General features: G+C 38.0%; 1 protein-coding gene across 7 annotated transcripts in view; it reads right to left on the reverse strand.

Annotated features, from left to right (window-relative positions):
- The window catches only part of CACNB1 (calcium voltage-gated channel auxiliary subunit beta 1), a 2104836-nt gene that overhangs the window by 220047 nt on the left and 1861734 nt on the right, over window positions 1–23055 (reverse strand). For all 7 annotated transcript variants that reach the window (XM_044055375.1, XM_044055374.1, XM_044055371.1 and 4 more), the window contains one exon: window positions 5980–6089. In XM_044055375.1, coding sequence (XP_043911310.1) covers window positions 5980–6089 — 110 coding nt within the window. The remainder of the gene's footprint in view (window positions 1–5979; window positions 6090–23055) is intronic.

Below are 23055 nucleotides of genomic sequence, written 5' to 3' on the forward strand. Positions count from 1 at the left end.
CAACAGCATTGCAAATAATTCTAACAGAAAACACTTGCGTTCCAACAGTCAAGCTATTGTTTAGGCATGTTTCCACATGAAAGTAAATTTGCAGATGACTGCAAATTAGAAGCCATCATTGAATCTCACACTGACACAAATATTCTCCAGGAGGAGCTGACACAGACAAACAACTGGTGCCAGACCCATGCACTAAAACTAAATGCCAAGAAATGCATAACAGTATCCTTTGGGAAGTCATCCATCCCTGGCAACTATCATATTGACAACACACCCCTTAGAGTTTACCCAGTAGTCGGACTTAGGGACACACACAGATAGTAATCTAGCCTTTGACCATCATGTGCCTACAGTGGTGAGGAAATCATTCTATGTTCCACAACTTATAAACAAAGGTATGGCATCTAAGTCCAAGGAAGTCATTGTTCCACTGTATTCAGCATTCATCAGATCTATCATTGAGTACATTTGGCATGTACCTAACCAGGCATATCCAACAATTCGAACATCCACAGAGGTTTCTCACTAAAAGAATATAGTGCGTAAGTAAAATGTCCTATGCAGGCTGCCTCAAGGCCCTATCCCTGTATTCTGTCTCCTACAGGCTTTTGAGGGGAGATCTGTGCCTGGCATATAGGGCATTGTCACATCCCACTCTTATGGACATCCTGCATATACACAAAACAAACAGCACCAGAATTACCCATTCTAAGGACTTAAAACTTGCCTGTGATATAAATGGGACCTGCTGGAAAGAGAGGTTTGTATTCCAGAGACTACTCCATCTATGGAACAGGCTCCCATATCCATGTGAAGCAGAGTTCCTCCCTAACCCAGTTCAAGTCCAACTTGGACAATTGGATGGTAAACCAGAAATATATCCCTGGTTTGGCATTTATGTCTCTAATCGATACAGGTAACCTGTAAATGGTTCATCTCCCAGGCCCATGCTTACACTTACAAGGGTATCAGAACTTGTCAGAGATTTGGGATGCATGGCTAGGCTTGAAAAGGCCCTTGTGGTCATCAGCCTAGTAAACACCTATGGACCTCTCAGATCCTCTTAGATCAATCTAGCATTTAATGTACTAAACCACAGTGGTCCGGCTGTGTATTTGTGACAGTATTACAGCCTTCTGTCAAACTTTATGGTCTGTTATATGAAGCTATTGTTCAGCCCCATTTTTTTGCTGTGTATTTGTGACAGTATTACAGCCCTCTGTCAAACTTCATGGTCTGTTATATGAAGCTACTGTTTAGCCCCATTGTTTTGCTGTGTATTTGTGACAGTATTACAGCCTTCTGTCAAACTTCATGGTCTGTTATATGAAGCTACTGTTTAGCCCCATTGTTTTGCTGCATAGGCTGCTTATTGTATCATTTGTTGTTCACTATGAATTTGGAGAAGGGCATTATAAGGATAAACTAATTGCATTTTCAAAGCAAGTCTGATGGCACCAACGTATACATGTCCTGTTTTCAAGGCACTTTGTATGAATTTTTTTGCTTATTGTGCACAAGAGTTTTAGGACTGAAAATTTTAGGCTCAGCTGCAGCTCAATCAGACATGACTGCTGCATTAATCACAGACTCCTGCAGCCAAGGAGGTCAAAGAAGCCCACATTCTGCTTCAAGCTTTATTTTGGGGATTGCTCTTTGAGAACAATCCCTTACATAAATATCAATTCTCTATATGTCTAATCTAGTACTAGGCATGGAGTTTGGTTTAACTGTGCCACACTGTGGTTGTGACATGGTGTTGTCCATAACAATAATGTCATCATACGTTTAGCCAAACCCTCTGTGTCCCACTTTACACATCTGAAAACATAACAATCCTTATCAAGGACACAGGAAAAAGGTGTTTTACTTTCAAAACAACTTCAGGACAGAGTATCTCATATGATAAGAAGTACTACACATGAATTGAACATCTTCATTATTTTCCTAAAAATATAGTTGTGGACTTCTACCTCCTCCAGTGAGTTCTGGGATTGCTGTGGAGACGTGTAGCCACAAATATTCTGAGTCCTGTTCAGGACTGTTCTTACCTGATAAAGTTTGTGGTGTATCTTTTCAAAGGAATAGTCTAGGAAAAGCACTAGTACAGAAAATGTAGAATTAACTCAAACCTGTGTTGGTTCTCAAACTGTCTGAAGTGAACCAACACCAACAGCACTCCTGCATCCGACAATGGAGACATGCAGCTCCAGCCACGCCATGCAATTATCACCTCTATTGAGATGTGGAGGGGGGACACATCAACCATTCAAGGAAAAAGTCCAACATTTTGGTAATTTACAGTTAGTTATCATAAAAATGAGTGTGGAAGAAACACCCTATGTGGAAAAATAATACCATGATCATGATGACCTCTGCTAACTTCCCAGAGTCGGCAAACCCCAAAATCCTAACCCAAAGGCACATGTATTGGCACACCAGCAAAATAAGGAGGCTAGTCAACTATGTCAGTTTCCTGAAAAAGAATATTGACCAGGTTTGCTTCCCAAAAAGGATTATAGATCAGAAAATGAACTTCGGCCATTTCCAGAAGATGCCCAGTTTCATGTTCCCAGAACAATGACACAGAAGACATCTGATGAGAACGGCTGGGTGATCAAATTTAAGCAACAGCAGTGGTGCCACAGTGATGCAGAACACCTTTAAAGAACTTTCCCAGGTGTCACTGTAATGCAGGCAGGGCATCTTTAAAGAGTGTACACAGGTGCCACAGTGATGCAGGATACCTTTAAAGAACCTTCTCAGGTGTCACCGTAATGCAGGTAGGGGAGCTTTAAAGGGTGTACCCAGGTGCCACAGTGATGCAGGACACCTCTAAAGAACTTTTCCAGATGTCACCATAATGCAGGTGAGGCACCTTTAAAGAGTGTACCCAGGTGCTACAGTGATGCAGGTTATCTTTAAAGAACCTTCCCAGGTGCCACCATAATGCAGGTAGGGCACCTTTGAAGGGTGTACCCAGGTGCTACAGTGATGCAGGACAGAACATCTTTAAATGGCCTGCCCAGATGCCACAGTGATGCAGGGTAGGACACATTTAAAGGGCTTACACCAGTACTACAGCAGGTCAGGGCACATTTAAAGGGCTTACCCAGGTGCTACAGCAGTGCAGGGCACATTTAAAGGGGTTGCCGAGGTGCTACAGCAGTGCAGGGCACATTTAAAGGGCTTACCCAGGTGCTACACCAATGCAGGGCATATTTAAAGGGCTTACCCAGGTGCTACAGCATTGTGTGGCACATTTAAAGGGCTTACCCAGGTGCTACAGCAATGCAGGGCACATTTACAGGACTTACCCAGGTGCTACAGCAATGCAGGGCACATTTAAAGGACTTACCCAGGTGCTACAGCAGTGCAGGGCTGGCCAACTTCAAAAGGTCTACCCAAGTGCCACAGTGATGCAAGGCAGGACATCTTTAAGGTTCTACCTGAGTCACTGTTCTAGGTGTAATATGGTAGCATTTTGAAACCTTGCTGTGGCTGTTGGTGATCACTGTATTGCTAATCAATCTTTAGCTGATACTTGTATATCCTCAGTGGAACCACAGAAATATTATCCTTAATCTGTGAGGAAACCAACATTTTCATTAAGAAATAGTATGACTGTTACTAAGAATAAATATAATAATTATTACTCTCAGTAAATAAACACCTATCAAGTAATATGGCAATGTTGCTTGATAGTGTGGATGGAAAACAAACTATTACTTGAAACAACTGGGCAATGGCTCACAGCTATTAATGCTAATCCCTGAGAACTGATGCCTACAACACTCAATCAATTCAAAATATATTCTATTAAGTAATGAACTCTGTTTATGTTGTTCTTTTTATGGTTAAGGTTCATACTGCCAAATTATTTTTGATGACACATGAACCATTAGGTCCATTTCATCAAAAAGGTTCATAGATTAAGTACTTGGCTAGCTGACCCTATACGCCATTTTATGACTATCCAATTTGCTTAGAATTCAGAATCAAACCATGTACCTTACATCTGCAAGATAAATACCTTAACCATTATGTCAACTGCCATCGCCAAAATGAGGTGCAAAGGGAGCGGAGCCCTTTACATACAAACGTTCAGCATTTACCCACTGCACTAACTCATCCAAATACATATTCATTAAATTTTTTTTAATTGGGGCAAATACCCCTAAATCCACTTCCTAAACTGATAAAATGAACTTTGAGGTTGCAAAATTTAATTAGGAGTTTAAAAAAAATTGAAGGCTTGGCTGTTCAACGAAACAAGCTCTGTTTTGCCTTTCACAATGAGCAGTGAGCAGTGAGTTAGAGACATAATCGGATAACTTTCTTTATCCTAGTTCAATGTGTAATAGGGGAAGAGTGGCATGTACATGCAAAGATGTATAAGCACACATGCAAACCAAACACACACACACACACACACACACACACACACACACACACACACACACACACACACACAAACACACAGACATACACACACGCACGCACACACACGCACGCACACACACACATACGCACGCACACGCATGCATGCATACGCGCACACACACTCACATACACACATTCACAGACACACACACACAAAACAAACACATACACACACAAACCAAACACACACACACACTCGTACAGAAAAAAAACATACACATACACACGTGCACACACATGCACACATACACAATAGAAAACACACACACAAGCTGGAGGTACTAGATCAGAAACCATCACTGTATGTAAATGAGTCTCTGAACTGTGGCTCTGGTCTCTGTATATTTATTAACATTTACTGTAAATGCATTATAAGCCAATGCAAGACCACAAATAAAATGGAAGGCACAAAGTCATCACAATGGAATTTAGCATGCACTTTCATGTAGAATAAATGTAATTAAGTGCTCATGCCTCTCAAATTCATGCTACATTCTTTTATGACAAATTTTCAAAGCCTTTATGGTACAGTTATTGCCTTTCTAATGTACAAAGATTATGAAAAGACAAATAAATGTTTATTTTTCCCCTTAACTATGTTATATCATGAAATAAGTTTTACAGAAAATGTATTTTCCCCAAAATAGAATAAAGCAATTTACCTACCAATGTACATAAAATGGTGAGCCATGGTTTCACTAACAATTTTATCGCTATAGGAAAAATATATTGTGGCAAGTTATGCCTTTAATATTTTTGTCAAGTACAAATGCCCTTTAAAAAAGATGTAAACTATATGAGGTACATAGGAATTAGAACTGGATATGGCAATTTTGGTAAGCCTTAAGATCAGAATTTAAAGTCTGCTAGTCAATAATTTTATACAATGTTGAACAGGAAACAGCTACACATACAGCCGTATAAGGTAGCAGGAACAGCTTCTCTTTACACTGAATAAACCCTTTAGACTAATAGTGTTCATTGAATCAAAATCTGAAAAGCTTGTGTTTTTATACTGGCAACCATATCAACACAAACTGCCCTGTGGTTGTATAGTACGGCTGTCCCATGGAAATGTCATCTCTTACAGATTTCTTAGTCACATGCATGTGCTTGTTTCTTTTTGTTTATATTATAAAATAAGCAAGTAATGTGCAGTTTAAAAGAAGTTCAAAAATAGAAAAGTAAACAGCAAAACCTGACAGCCATGTTCTTTCTGTCTGCATTAAGGGAGGATGTTCTTCTTTTATTAATGCCCTCAGCTTAAGATTTAAGGAAATAAGGGGTTAAATCAGTAGAGTACAATAAGGCCTACCTCACTGGGATCCTGCCTGTAATTTTGTAAGCTGTCACATCTTTTCTTACAACGTATTCCCTTCCTTGACATACAATGACATAGACATGTATGCATTGGAAACTTCGGAGTGAAGCTTTCCTCTTGTTAGACGGTGTCAATAGCATTCGTGAAAACACCAGCAAGCAAAGCATTCCCAAAATGCAATGTGAAGGAATAAAGAGAAGGTGCTGTTTTCTTACCAAGACTGGACCGGGTACTGGAACGTTCTATAATTGTATGTTTACTTGGGTTGTTTAATACTGAGCGTTTGGCAAGAGAGATGTCAGCAGTAACCCTTGTGATCGATATTCTGTAAAAGAAAATCAATGAGATATGGCGATAAACAATTGGCAGATAAGTAGCCTGATAATTAGCTATGCATGTAGTCAGATCAAGTTAAAACAATTATTCAAACTGTTCAGTATTTTTCTGTTATCAAAGCAACACTTTAAATGCAGTTGCTGAGCTCCAAATTTAGTCTATTTTCATATCTTTTAGGTGTTCATCTTAACGTGTGTATAAAATGTAGAAGTCACATCTTTTTTAAATAGTGTACATTTAACACATGTTTATAGCAACTCCTTAAAGACATGAAAATACACTGCATACAGAGCTCAGCAAACGCACAAGGAAAGTATTGAACGTTAAAAATAAGATTATGTCATGTACAAGGCAACACGTTCATGCATTCTCTCAACGTGACAGTGGCTCAACTTTACAGTAATAATATTTTTTGAGTATGTGTCCCTTATTTTCCTTCATTGTTGTATGATTCTTACTGTTACTTGCAAAACAGCCCAGCGAGATGAATGGGGGAAGGGAATGACAGAGGCTTGGCATGGAGGTGTTGTCTGTGATAGCCAATTGGCTCATGAGTTGTGGACTGCATGCAGGACATTTACAGGGAGACACTTCACAGGGAGACAGTTCACTTTCATTTATGGTAGGGCAAATATAAGCATATTATGACACTCCTAAAAAATAAAAAAATAAAAGCCTACATTATCCAGATTTGCTGCATTTATTTATTTTTTATTTCTCTGTTCATTACTTATCTGGGCAGCGCTTTCAACGTGATCGTTCAGCTGAAATCCAATAGCTTAACACGCCTGTTAACCAGGTGTGTGTCAAATTTACAAAGATAACTTCATTTTGTTTACAAATTATTATTAAGAGAAATAATTTTTACACATATCTGGTTAACAGACATGTTAACGTACTGGATTTCAGCTGAACGATCACATTGAAAGTGTTGCCCCGATAATGGAACAGTACCAAATGTTCAAATGTTTAATTCATTTCATCTGACCCGATCTGGAAGCTAAAACGGTGAGTGTTCTTCTAAGTCTCATTTGAATTTGTAATATACATTCCTGTATTATTGTAAACATTTAGATTCATCTTAAGAATTCAACTCAAAAACATTTGAAATATGGAAATAACTCTAAACTCCATTAAGTCCAGTTAGCCTATTCACATTCAGTGAGTTTTGTTTTTATTATGTAGCCACACAAATGTGAGTGTGTGTGTGTGTGTGTGTGTGCCTGTGTATATATATATATATATATATATATATATATATATATATATATATATATATATATATATATATATATTTATATATGGATCTATTTAAATTGATTGAATACCATTTATTTTGATGTGCATAATGTTGAAACAAATTCATTGATACTATGCATGTTGACAAGCTACAACCCATATGCCGAGAATTAATCTCAGTGCATGCAAAACTTTAAAAAAACACAAAGAAAGCATAATTCTTGCAGGGGCAAATCCCCTGCACTCCCACACTCCTTGTTATTATATATACAAATTCTAAGACTGCACAATCTTCAAGGAAAGAGCATATCCCTCTACCCTGGGGGGCTGTCAATCTCGCATATCTGTTGACCATCTGTATATGTCAAAGTGTTTACAATACAAAGTTCAGTTTAACTAAAAGTGATACATATGTAAAACAGTTTATTTAAATGCAATCCAAACAAGAAGTTCAGCACTCAGGTGAACATATGTAAAGGCACGATCTAATCAATAATCCACAGAATGCAAGCAAACTGGTTTCACCACGTCCCCCACGGCTTCACTAGTGATAACATATTAACAAAAGTAAAAGTTTTAAATACAGGTTTTTATATGACGTGATAAATGGCAAAAGTTTAACTTTATGTAGTTACATGAGAGTGGCTTGATGAACAGGTGTGTTTACATAACTACATCTAACATCAATAAAACAATCTACATCAGAAATGACTATCAGAAAAATGAGCACAACAATAAAACTTTGAATGTACCTACATTTGTATATTACCTTTTTGAATTATATCATTTTTCAAATAAAAACACTATAATAATGAAGTGGCATTTAATAGTCTAACAGATTATGTACTTAAACATCAACACATATAAAATATATGCAGAACTTGAATATTTAACTGCTTCTGACTAAAGAATTGTATTGTTTATTGAAGTAATGTGGCCCCTGCTGTCCATGTACCCAAATTACACACACACACACACACACACACACACACACACACACACACACACACACACACACACACACACACAAGTATCCTTTACCAATGAAATATGCAAGTAAAACTACCAAAAATAACCAAAGAAAATGTGAATTAGTGCTAGGCCTATAGTTTTTACCATGCTTAAACATGTTCATTCAAACCAGAATAAAAAATAATATTCACAGGATTTTACAATCATAGGAGTTACAAAACAAGTAAGTTGCGAGGCCATTTGCACATTGCCAATACCACTCCTCAAGATGTACCTCCTGTTTATAGGAGGGCAAAGCAAGTCATTCCTGGAATTGATTTCTGGATACTTATCTAGTCATCATGGTTAGCCTTGAAGGATGCACAGTATCACACCTTGATGGAGTGGAATGGAAGTCATATATCTTCATCTCCATATAAAGTCTATAAGAGACCAAGTATAAAGAAAAGGCTTCAAGCCTGTCTTGCTAGCTCAGGGTTTTTATAACAGCAATCTTCATGGTTAAGAAATGGTGGGTACTTCCTAGTTGTATGTTGTGACTGAACAGGTACATACCAATGGGGGCACTGTACTCTACGGACGGGTACATACCAATGGGGCACTGTACTCTAATTGCTCAAATTAGAACAGAATACAGTGGGATGATAACTTCTTTCAACCTGCATGAGATGCCTTTAGATATCAGTTGTGCTAAATTGAAGGATTTCCTGACTACTAATGTTACATGGTGGTCAGAAAAGAGGGAGATGTTGACCCAAGTGCCAAGATCATGATTAGCATGTCACTTTGGAGCATGGGGCAATCTACAGTGTACACTGTAGACAAGACTTAGCTCTTTTCAGTGCACCACAGACTAGTCATGGTGTACGCTGAACACAAGACTTTTAATCTTAGCTCTTTTCAGTGCACCACAGGCTAGTGACGATGTATGCTGAAGACAAGACTTTTAACCTTAGCTCTTTTCAGTGTACCAAGGGCTAGTGATGGTGTACACTGAAGACAAGACTTTTAATCTTAGCTCTTTTCAGTGCACCACAGGCTAGTGATGATGTATGCTGAAGACAAGACTTTTAATCTTAGCTCTTTTCAGTGTACCACTGGCTAGTGACAGTGTACACTGAAGACAACACTTTTAATCTCGGGTCTTTTCAGTGTACCAAGGGCTACTGATGGTGTACACTGAAGAAAAGACTTTTAATCTTAGCTCTTTTTGGTGCACCACAGGCTAGTGACGGTGTACGCTGAAGACAAGACTTTTAATCTTAGCTCTTTTCAGTGTACCACTGGCTAGTGACAGTGTACGCTGAAGACAAGACTATTAATCTTAGCTCTTTTCAGTGTACCAAGGGCTAGTGATGGTGTACGCTGAAGACAAGACTTTTAATCTTAGCTCTTTTCAGTGCACCACAGGCTAGTGACGATGTATGCTGAAGACAAGACTTTTAATCTTAGGTCTTTTCAGTGTACCACTGGTTAGTGACAGTGTACACTGAAGACAATACTTTTAATCTTAGCTATTTTCAGTGTACCAAGGGCTAGTGATGGTGTATGCTGAAGACAAGACTTTTAATCTTAGCCCTTTTCAGTGTACCAAGGGCTAGTGATCGTCTATGCTGAAGACAAGACTTTCAATCTTAGCTCTTTTCAATGTACCACTGGCTAGTGATGATGTACACTGAAATCAAGGCTTTTAATCTTAGCCTTTATCAGTGTACCACAGGCTAGTGAGGATTAATTCCTGCTGTAGTAACACATGGCCAAGGGGTGATTGGGCAATAATAGCCCACTTACATCCATCAACAAACTATGGTAGCCTCAGATTTGTATTTACTATTTGGAGGTTGGAGAAGTATACACCAAATAGAAGGGGTCCCAACACCACACCCTGAAATACATGGCTAGTGACCTTTTTGCTGTTTGAGGTGACATTGTACTTTAACCATGTGACTTCTATCTTTCAGTCAGTGTGCTGTCCACTAGTTCCATCTTTTAGTCAGTGTGTCCACTTTACTATTTATGAGTCTACATTTAAGTTTTTCAGTTTATTTACAACACCAGAATGGAGGATAAAGTCAATTGCCTTTGTCAAATCCAGACAGGCTGTGTGGAATGAATGACCACAACACACAGTCCCTGTGACATCTCCGAGAAGTTTACCATTCAGAGTGGACATGATCTTTCTTTGGTAAAACCAAACAACTGCAGGTGAAGGTGTATGTTAGTTTTTAAACTACGTTTTAAGAAGTCAGATATAATGTGCTCCATGTTCTTGCAGATTAGACTAGTTAGACTGGTAGGACTGCAGTTGCCAAGGTCTGCAGTGGCGGCCTCATTTATGAATGGACAACATGACAGCAGGTCTCCATAGTTCAGCAGAGTATTCTCAATAAACCAGGTATCCTTCCACAGGTCTTAATAAAATAAATTTAGGAACAGTGACTTGAGGGCATGTTTAGCATTACTTATTAGGCACCAAAGTATGCTGTCTCATCCCACTAAAGTGGTATTTATGGCTTTTAAGAGCACAGTTAAAACATGCTCCTTTGATACCTTAGGTGTAGTCAGGGATTCAGGAATCTGCTGAATCGCAAGGACTGTTTCATCTGCACATATATTAGCCGTGTCTTTTCAGTTTCAACCTGTTTTAAATTCTCCAAGTCTTTTGGGTTTCTAATACCATGACGAGAATGGACCCCACTCCTAAGTCAAAGTATGATTAAAATTCATGAAATTAGTATTGTTTCAGTCTTTGATGTCAGCCAGTAGTGCTCTTCACAGCAACCGCAGTGTGCCTAGTAATGACTCCTTCTGCAGTTCATATGGAGTTACATGTATTGGCAACATATCTAAATACGACTGTAAGTTATTTTTTACAAGACCCATTGCTCCTACTACTATTGGAAATGTCTGGGTATCCATCTTCTACGTTGCCCTCATTTCTGGCTGCAGATCCTGATATTTTATGACTTTGTGTCTCTCTGACACTGTAGTCACTGGGTGTGGTGATTTCAATGATCAATGCTACTTTTGTCTTCTTTCCTTGGACCACTATATCCGGTTTTCTAGCATCGATCTTTTGAACTGTTGGTAATGGATGATCCCATGTGATGTAGACTTCATAATTTTCTATGATGCTTTGTGGCTCATGTTTCCAGTGTTTTTCAGCCATTCAATACCATAATGTTTGCACAATCCCCAGTACAGCAGTCATGCCACATTATTATGCCTTTCAGTATACAGTCCTTCTGCCATTAGTATGTTGCAACCAGCAATGAGGTGTGGAACTGTTTCCAATTCGATTTTACAAAACCTACATTTGTCTGTTTCTCCCAGATGTTCAATGAACTTTATAAACCAACATGTATGCAGCCCACTTTCTTCGGCCACCAATATTAACCTTTCTTCTCTTGGTTTGAATTTGCCTGTCCTTAACTATTCCTGTGTTCATTCCTGATCAATATGAGGTTCTTCCAGAAGTTTTCTATACTTGCAACTACATTTATGCTTTTTCCACATTTCTTGCCTTCTCATCTGATCCTTCAACTTATATTCTTTCTTTTGTTTTTTGCCACATTCAGTTGATGGCTGATTTTTAAATACTTCTGGTTTAATTTGCATTCCTGCTTGACGCCGATATGCTTCTGCTAGATTAAGCAGAGAAGTCATCTTAGATTTATTCTACCTCCTGTTTCAAAACTTTCACTACATTTGGAGCTTGTGAGGTCAGCAGATGTGTGCAGTCTCATGACTGCAGATCGTTACATGTAATCAATTTCAAAGAAGCCCACCAATCCTTTGGAATGGGGGCCTATATAATCTTGGTATGCACTGATTCAGTGAGCATGAAGCACCCTTCTTGTTTTCCTATCTAATCCATCCAACACGTTTTTGCGGCCAGTCAATCACTCCAAAACTGTAGGTTAGCACATGAAGAGCAATTTGGCTTATAGCCTGGATTTTGTTCCTACATGTCAGTTCTGTTTTCAGGATTAATTTAAGTCTTCTGAAGTATTCCTTTCTAAGTTTTATTCGCATTAATTCGTGTTTTATTGTTGATGCTTCATCAATTCCCAAATATTTATACACTCCTTCTTTCTCAAGCTCTTTAATATCACATTCTTGTCTCAAACTGATGTTTTCCTGGAGTTGCAGTTTTCCTGCTTTAAATGTTACTTTTGCACATTTATCAAGACCAAATTACATTCTTATATCATCTAAAACGTTTTGACAACCTGCAGCTGTACTTTCAGTTCTTCATCTGATGAGCTATACAGTTTTAAATCATCGACAAAGACAAGATGAGAAGTCTTTACACTTTGTTGTTTTCTGGGAGCCAGGTTACAGCCATGGCCTAAGCAGTTAAGTAAACAGCTTAATGGATTAATGGTAAGGCAAAATAGCAACGGTGATAGGGAGTCATCTTGGAATATCCCCCTTTGAATTTATATCCCTGGGATAATAATCTGTCCTTTATCATGGCTTAATTGCAAAGTGGTCTGCCACTGTTTCATGGTCAGTGTAATGTAACTGATCAGTGTGGGGTGTATCTTATACATTTTTAAGCACTCTTTTATCCATGAATGCGGGATACTGTCAATTTTTTTTTGTAGTCAATCCATGCCATATTTAGATTCTTCCCCTTTTTACAGTTCTCCACTATGACTTTATTTAACATCAAATGATCCTTTGTGCCATATGACTTTCTTTTATTGCCCTTTTGTTCTACTGCCATAATTGAGTTTTCTTCTAAATGACTATAGACTCTGTTGGCATCAATTCCCATGTCGTCGGAAGGCAAGTTATTGGTCTATAATTTTTAGGGTAGCTTGCAGGTTCACTCTTAAGTAGGAGCATTGTTTTTCCTGTTGTTAGCCAGGTTGGTGTGTTCAGGGTGCATACATAAATAGTTCTTACTCATGGCTATGTCTTCATGCAAAGATGTTAATACTTTTAACCAGAAGTTGGGTACTGCATCTGGGCCTGGAGTTTTCCAGTTAGAGGCTTTCCTTAACTTTGTTTCAATCTCTCTGGCTGTTACTTCATCCCATTTCATATCTTGTACCTTTAAACTTCTTATTCTTTCTTTTACATCTTTTATCCATTTAGCATCTTTGTTATGTTCCACAGGAGTTTCATAGATACTTTTCCAAAATGCATCTATTTCTTATTTTCTGGTGATCTTTCAATTCCTTCTACCTTGTTTCCCAATTCTCTATAAAACTTTTTGAGTCATCAATAAATTGCTTATTTTGCACTTTTCCTTTATATTTATCTGTGCATCATCTAAGTTTTTCTGCCTGTGCTGAAATGTTTAGTTGTTATTTGCGATGGTACATGATAGATCCTGATCTAATACTGCACATTGCTTTTATCACGTCTATCTTTCTAAGTATTTTCATTGATCTGTTCCCTTTTCTATACTCTTCTAACAGCGGCACTTCTTGTCTTAACTGCTTTATATTTTTCTCTATTTGATATTTCCATGATGGTATTCGATCCCTCCCCTTCCTTTCCCTCACTACCCTGTGATCTTGTGTTAGAACTTTATCAGTTATTAATTTAGCAGGACAGTAATAGATCCTGTTTACTTCTGTTATACCACATGGATCTCTATGGACAGTCCTAATTACTGTGTTCATTTGTTTTATCAAACTTGTAACTTTTGGGGTTTTATTAATCCTCTGCAGTCTATTTCTTTCCATGATCTTGATATATCTGTCTATGTCCATTAAATCAAGCAACTCTTTCCTTAGCTCATTTACTTCCATACTGAGGGCACATCCCTTGTTTTCCATTTCCTGTTGGCATTCTATAGAAAGTTCTATAGCATCTTCCTGTGGCACCTTCTCTTCAGTTTCATCCTGTGTCATCTGTTGGTCTGTCATATGGGAACTCACTGGCCTATCACTCCTCAACGTTGACTGCATCAGAGTTTCCACAGTTTCTATTCCTTTCCTTGCTGTCTGGCTTCAAGTGAAAGTTTATACTGGTTTCCTGTGGAAGGCTCCAAATTATCTTCATATGGCACCTGACCAATTGCTTCCCATTCCACTGGTTTCCCCTTAATTTGGATATCCATTACTGCATCCTGTTCTGGTGCTTTCTGAATTAGATTTTCTACACTGAATCCTTCACTTTGCAGGTACTCCATGACCTCAGTTTCTATTTCTTTAACTTCTCCATTACTAATCTCCTTTTCTACTTTTCCTCTTTGTCTTCTTATTTTTTGTATTGTAAAATTGCCTGTATTTCTCTTTAAATATCTTTGGTGCTGCTCTTTTTGTATTGGTTAGTTTTGCTTACTCCTTTGCATAAATATTGCACCATATTAAATCTCTTTTCCTTTCCCATGTCCATATTTCTTCTTCACGTCTCCTGATCTTCCTGTTTCTCCCTACTTTGGGGACTCACTCCATCCTGCTGTTATGTAACATGTGTTAGACCTTCTATGCCAAATCTTTCACTTCGCAGGCACTCCATAACTTCAACTTCTATTTTTTAACTTCTACTTTACTAATCTTCTTTTCTATGTTCCATCTTTGTGATATTATTTTTTTATTGTGAAATTTTCCATATCCGGATGCCTTTGCTTTTATTTCTCTTCAAATATCTTTTGGCCTGCCTTTTTTACATTGATTAATTTGGCTTTCTCCTTTGCAAAAATATTGCACCATTTCAAATCTCTCTTTCCCATGTCCATATTTCCTTTTTATACTTTTCAAATATCTCTTGGTTTTGTTGTTTATATTTTTGCACTTCCTCAGATGCTTCTTTATCCACACAGATCAAGATTTTTTTATCTATATACTGTTTCTCACAAATCTGTTGTATTAATGAACACAAGTTTTCTTTTTGGTCTGAGGGCATGATGCCATTATGGATTAGTTTGGTGCACTGCTGGGTACTGTTTCTTAATTGTCTGACATAATTAAACAAGGATTTATAATGTCCTTGGCTTCTGAAACTAGTTTCAGTTCATGCTTAGCTTAGCTCTTCCTGATAGTAGCATTTAACATTTTGCTGATTGTTCTGATGGAGTCTTTAAAATATAGGCAGATTTACATTCATTATAGAAAATTAGATGTTTTTCTCCTTTTGTTATAAAGTGTTTTTTTTCTAAATTTCAAGTATATTTGGTACAAGTTAAAACTGCCAGGTCTGAGTACTTTCCCAGCTGGAAAAAGAACTCTGTTACATTAAGAGTTGAAGCTGCATGAGAGGTGATATTATAAATAAGTTTTATAAGCACATCACAGCAGGTTTATTTGTTTTAAGTCTTAAACATTCAGATTTGTTTGGTGGTGATGAGAATTTAAAGTTCCTGAACATAATGCCATTGGAGCCCCAGCTTCACAAGACTAAGAATGCTAGACAGAGGTCTTAGCATACCTCTCAACTGATTTTCACAGAATGTCCAGATTTTTGCCTCATATTTTTGGTCTGTTTTCTCATAAAGTTCTGGTTTTATGGAAAATTGTTGGCAAATAGGGTTGAAGTCCGAAAATAATGATAGATATTTGAGTTTCAGACTTCACACCCTTCAGAACATTTATGTTAACACAAAACCTGTTACTCTATCAACTTTCTAAGTTTGTAAGAGCGATATTTATAAATTGTCCCTACGTTTGGGGCTTTGTCCCCCCATTATTTATGGCTTTGTCCAGATTTCTTGCTCTAAGAGGTTGAGAGGTATGAGTCTCAGTCAGGGGAGTGAGTAAACACAGCGTATATCATTTATAGGGAGAACAAGCTGAAGTAGTTTTTAGAGTATGTAAAGTTTTCTTTTGTAGTTTGACATGCTGTTGCCTTAGAAAGCAACAGCATGGTACGTGCCTGAGTTGTTGTTGTTTTTAATTATTATTGTGGAAACCATATATACTTTTTCGTCCCTCAACTGTATTAGTCGGCACACATTTCTTTTGCAGAGTGCCCTTGCCCTGTTGCCCTGATAGCTGGTTCAGAGATGTACAGGGTTGGGATAGGTAGGTTCTACAGCACTGCCATGGTCCATTGGGCATTTTCAAATGAAAAAAAGAAAATTGTGAATTGTACACACAACACGGGTACATTACCGAGTGTAAGAAAATGTATGAATAACATTGGTACATTACAGAAAGTATGAAAATGTATAGACAACATTCATACATTACAGAGCATAAGAAAATGTACAGACAACACTGGTACATTACAGAGCGTAAGAAAATGTACAGACAACACTGCTACATTACAGAATGTAAGAAAATGTATAAACAACATTGGTACATTACAGAAATTATGAAAATGTATAGACAACATTCATACATTACAGAGCATAAGAAAATGTACAGACAACAGTGGTACATTACAGAGTATAAGAAAATGTACAGACAACACTGGTGCATTACAGAGTGTAAGAAAATGTACAGACAACACTGGTGCATTACAGAGTGTAAGAAAATGTACAGACAACATTGGTACATTACAGAGTGTAAGAAAATGTATGAATAACATTGGTACATTACAGAAAGTATGAAAATGTATAGACAACATTCATACATTACAGAGCATAGGAAAATGTACAGACAACAGTGGTACATTACAGAGTATAAGAAAATATACAGACAACACTGGTGCATTACAGAGTGTAAGAAAATGTACAGACAACACTGGTGCATTACAGAGTGTAAGAAAATGTACAGACAACATTGGTACATTACAGAGTGCAAGAAAATGTATGAATAACATTGGTACATTACAGAAAGTATGAAAATGTATAGACAACATTCATACATTACAGAGCATAAGAAAATGTACAGACAACACTGGTACATTACAGAGCGTAAGAAAATGTACAGACAACACTGCTACATTACAGAATGTAAGAAAATGTATAAATAACATTGGTACATTACAGAAAGTATGAAAATGTATAGACAACATTCATACATTACAGAGCATAAGAAAATGTACAGACAACAGTGGTACATTACAGAGTATAAGAAAATGTACAGACAACACTGGTACATTACAGAGCGTAAGAAAATGTACAGACAACAGTGGTACATTACAGAGTATAAGAAAATGTACAGACAACACTAGTGCATTACAGAGTGTAAGAAAATGTCTGAATAACATTGGTACATTACAGAAAGTATGAAAATGTATAGACAACATTCATACATTACAGAGCATAATAAAATGTACAGACAACACTGGTACATTACAGAACGTAAAAAAATGTACAGACAACAGTGGTACATTACAGAGTGTAAGAAAATGTACAGACAACATTGGTACATTACAGAATGTAAGAAAATATATGAATAACATTGGTACATTACAGAGTGCATGAAAATGTGCAGACAACACTGATTCATTACAGAGTGTAAGAAAATGTACAGACAACACTGGTGCATTACAGAGTGTAATAAAATGTACAGACAACATTGGTACATTACAGAGTGTAAGAAAATGTATGAATAACATTGGTACATTACAGAAAGTATGAAAATGTACAGACAACATTGGTACATTACAGAGTGTAAGAAAATGTACAGGCAACAGAAGTACATTACAGAGTATAAGAAAATGTACAGACAACACTGGTGCATTACAGTGTAAGAAAATGTATGAATAACATTGGTACATTACAGAAAGTATGAAAATGTATAGACAACATTCATACATTACAGAGCATAAGAAAATGTACAGAAAACACTGGTACATTACAGAAAGTATGAAAATGTACAGACAACACTAGTACATTACAGAGTGTAAGAAAAAGTACAGACAACACTGGTACATTACAGAGTGTAAGAAAATGTATGAATAACATTGGTACATTACAGAAAGTATGAAAATGTATAGACAACATTCATATATTACAGAGCATAAGAAAATGTACAGAAAACACTGGTGCATTACAGAAAGTATGAAAATGTACAGGCAACATTGGTACATTACAGAGTTTAAGAAAATGTATGAATAACATTGGTACATTACAGAAAGTATGAAAATGTACAGACAACATTGGCACATTACAGAGCATAAGAAAATGTACAGAAAACACTGGTACATTACAGAAAGTATGAAAATGTACAGACAACATTGGTACATTACAGAGTGTAAGAACATGTAAAGACAACAGTGGTACATTACAGAGTATAAGAAAATGTACAGAAAACACTGGTACATTACAGAAAGTATGAAAATGTACAGACAACGTTGGTACATTACAGAGTGTAAGAAAATGTACAGAAAACATCGGTACATTACAGACCGTAAGAAAATGTACAGACAACATTAGTACATTACAGAGTATATGACAATGTACGGACAATGTTGGTATGTTACAGAGTGTCTGACTCGGAATGTACAGCAAAATCAGAGCAGGAGTACTCTGCACCGATTTTAGCAGCGTTTCACAATTTCAAGCATTCCTCTCTCAACTGTCCTTCATTTTGCACAATGTATCTGACTTTGATTCCTACTTCTGGCTTGTCTCTTGTAAAATTTCTACTCTTAACCGTTAACATGATGACTCAGAAACTGTCTATAACAGGCTCTAGTTTCATACTTGTTTTTATTCAGAAAATGACTGCTCATGCAAGACCTGTCATTCTACTAATATATGTGTGTGTGTCTGTGTCTGTGTGTGCGTGTATGTGTGTGTGTATGTGTTTGTGTGTTTTAGTGTGTCTGTGTCTGTGTGTGTGTGTCTGTGTGTGTCTGTCTGTGTGTGTGTGTGTGTGTGTGTGTGTGTGTGTGTGTGTGTGTGTGTGTGTGTGTGTGTGTGTGTCTGTGTGTGTGTGTGTGTGTGTGTGTGTGTGTGTGTGTGTGTGTGTGTCTGTGTGTGCGTGTGTCTGTGTGCATGTGGGTGTGTGTGTGTGTGTGTGTGTGTGTGTGTGTGTGTGTGTGTGTGTGTGTGTGTGTGTGTGTGTGTGTGTGTGAGTTGGTTTGCATCTATAAATGTGTAAATGTGTGTGTTTGTGCAAAGGGCATAGCTGTCAACTGTCGCAGATTTTGCCCTATATTTTCAGTCTTTTTCCTCATAAACTCTAATTTTCTGGAAGACTGTTGTGGATTGCAGTCACTAAATAATGACATGCGTATGAGCTTTAAACGTCTTGTCTTTCAGAAAAAATAACAACTCAATATCTTTCAAAAATATGGCATAAAATGCATCCCTGAAGACTCATCCTCTAGGACCCTGGCAATACCTGTACTCCAGACTATACAAGCAGATTTTGACATGTACTTATTGGATGTTTCTGCCCTTAATCTCACCTAGTCTAAAACTGTCTTTGCACATTGGTGCACAGAGAAGGTCACAATATTTTGCATTGGGGCCGGGGACAGTGTAATTCTACTCACAATCAAACCTCAGAAGTGTGAACAGAGGGTTGATATGGCTGGTTTTGGGCCGGTTTCTGGATGATGACTATTTCCCTAATTTTTCCCCACAAACCTGGAGGGTGTGCATCGAAGGTAGACATAGCTTGCATAGGAGCAGTGTATAATCCAGGAGCAACTCATTACAGTCATTTTTTTCACTTTCTTCACAGTCACGTGAGATGTGTAGACAGGTGACTATAAGGAGCCATGTTGTTTATATATGTCCAACAGCAACAGGTTGAAATATGTCACTGTGTTATTCTTGCTCTTTCAGTTATGTCCCAGCCTGACATCAGAAGGGAAAATGGACTTCTTTTTGGAGGTAAGAGTAAGGAAGCACATTGTGTGTACATATCAAAACAGCCAGATGAAACATACGATTGTGGCCATTTGTGTCTTCTCCATCATCCCAGTCTCACACTACAGGAATACACAAAAGCTGGCCATCTCTTTTAGGGTGGTAGGGAGGTAGGCACTATACGCAGACATAATTTATGTATCCTTGCAAAGATTTCTCTTCTCAGTTTATTGTGAACTACTATTTTGTAATCTGTGAACATTAAGCTTTGGACACAGTTTACTTCTTCCTTCCTTAAAAGGAAAAAATACTGAATTTCTTTCTTTACTCATGACTTTTATTCAGGTCATCATTGGATTAAAAAGTAAAAAAAATGTCCTTAAATGCTGGGGGGGCTAACTAAATTCCACTTACCAGGATAGCCCCTCTATGGGATGGGCCAAGTTACTGTGCTGTATGGTCCAATTACGATGTAAAAGCACTTCAATTACAGTTAAGTCTCTGTCTGCAAAGATGAGCAAAAAGGCTGCTTAGGAGGGGTGCTGGAAACAGACTTAAAGAAGCCAGTTACTGGGAAAGCCCTTCTCTGCGTTGAGTACTGCATGCTGTCCTGAAGGCCTCATTAAGAAAAGGAGATCACAACATTGAAAAATGTACAGAGAAAGGCAACTAGGGAAGGAGGGGGAACTGGATGCATTACATAACAGGCAAAGATAAGAGAAAGCAAATGTTTTCCTCTTCAAAAGAAAAGATCTAGGATATTTGTCAGTCTGGGATGATATGACTGACAGACCACGTTGCTTTGCCAGGGAAGGTCTGCATCTCTCCCTTCTCAGGTTTCAATTATTGGCAAAGACATTGTTCAAACCCATAGTGCCTTTTTATAGGCAATGCCAAGCTGATAAACCTACCACCATAACAAAACACACAAAGGAAAATATGAAGGTATAACTGATCAGTGCTAGAAGCCTAAACAAGAAATCCCACTCCCTACAAGCCCGTCTCACACTGGAGGATCCTGACATCTGTGTAGTGACCGAAACACTCCGGCTGTGCAGGGCTATAATGATCTCCACACATTTAGACCAGCTACTACACAGGAACGGGAAAAAGGCAGAGGTGTCTCAATCTACATCCAGAAGAGTCTGCCATCAAGGCTGGTAAAGAAGCATAATGTACCTCATGTCCAAATAACCACCAGAAAGGTCCCAGACCATGTATTAACTAGCTATAGGACTCCATCTGTGACAAAAGAAAGCCACAACACCTATCTACAGGATTCAGAATCACTCAGTATTAAACCCAAAACCATTTTACTAAAGTAGCCAGCTGTAGAATGGGAGACTTTGACCACCACTAGTGCACAAGTACAGAGATGCCTGGACTTTCTCAATACAAATGCCCTAGAACAATTAGTCAGACTACCATCTTGGATCTTGTCCTTACTAATATGGGACCATCTTGCACTATCCCTTGCATATTTTCATCACTTTTAAGGTCTGGCCATAAAGTAGTCTCATTGGAAATAAAACTGAAACCAGAGATCACTTCTACCCAAAGTACCTTTAGAAATTTCTTTAAGCTAAACTAACTACTCCTATGGGATACAATGACAAGCTTCAAATCTCCACCAAACTCTGTTAGCTCCTGTGAAAACAGACACAAACACCAAGCACACTATACCAGTATGCAAACAGCTGCAAAAAATGCAGCAGCAGCCAACAGAAACAAGTGCAGGGCAAACCCCAAACACAAGCCCACATAGTGGGACCATAATATCAACAAGCTTTATAATAAAAGGAAAATAATTTTTACCAAAAGGAAGAACAGTAATTCCCAGACTATTAGAGCCCTCATCACTGAAAGAAACAACTCAGGGGATTAGTAAAATTCACCAAAGCCAAGTTTGACGATTAAATAGCTATCTAAGGAAAGATGATCACAAAGCAATTTTTATTTATGATCATAATCTCAGAAGCACAATGCAGCAATGCACTGAGAGGATTACATACACCAAGACTTAAGATATAGCCAACCTTCTGGGTGATAAATTTATCTCTAACTTTACCCCTGTCTAACCTCCATCTGTCTCTCAAGATATACGTGAAACTGGATTGCGTCCAGCTGTCACACAAGACGAAGTCATAAAAGTACTATCAAAAGTTAAAAATACTGCATCAGTGGGTGCTGACAATATCCCCGGATTCATCTTAAATAGCATGAAGCATAATGTAGCTGCATTTCTAAGAACATTGTTCCATCTCAGCCTCCATACGGGTGTTGTACTAAGTCGATGGAGAACAGCTACAGTCACTCCGCTGCATAAGAGAGGACAGTCCACAGACCCAGGCAATCAAAGACTCATAAGTCTGACCAGCCTCATATGCAAAGCCATGGAAAGACTTATCATAGAACTAATTAATCAGGACATAGGGAACCTCCAAACATTGGACCAGTCTGAGTGTGGATTTGTCAAGCCAGTTCATGCTTACTCACACTGTTGGATTCTTTGAAAAGGTCACCAAAGCAATGAATGAAGGTAAAAGAGTATGCACCATATACCCCAACCTGGCCAAAGCTTTGGACAGAATTCTGCACTCAGGCATAATAGAGACACTAAATAAACTGGGAATAATAACCCACATACAAAATGGATTACTGACTGGCACATTGATAGGATGCAGGAAATCAAAGTAAGGGGAACTTACCTTCATAAAGAGACCAATCAACAGTGCAACCCCCAGGGTTCTGTGCTCGGACATCATCTGTTTGCTTCTACTTTCTGCAAAAAGGAAATTCTGAAGGGCTCTGACTAAGTCTGCCGATGACCGCAAGCCAGGAGTAGTCATTGAATCCCCAAATGATTTACCATCCTGCAGGAAGCTTTGTCCCAAATAAATAACTGGTACCAAAATCATGGATTGAAGCAAAATGCATTATTGTATCCTTTGGGAAGTCATCTGCCACAGGGAGCTACCAAATTAACAATACACCCTGAGAGTTGGCCCAGTTGCTTAGGATTTGGAAACTTATGTGGACAGTGACCTAACTTTTGACCAGCATGTGTCTGTTG

This window comes from Protopterus annectens, chromosome 13.part0, assembly GCF_019279795.1.
Source record: "Protopterus annectens isolate FY-2018-M chromosome 13.part0, PAN1.0, whole genome shotgun sequence".
In the NCBI taxonomy this organism is placed as follows: domain Eukaryota; kingdom Metazoa; phylum Chordata; order Ceratodontiformes; family Protopteridae; genus Protopterus; species Protopterus annectens.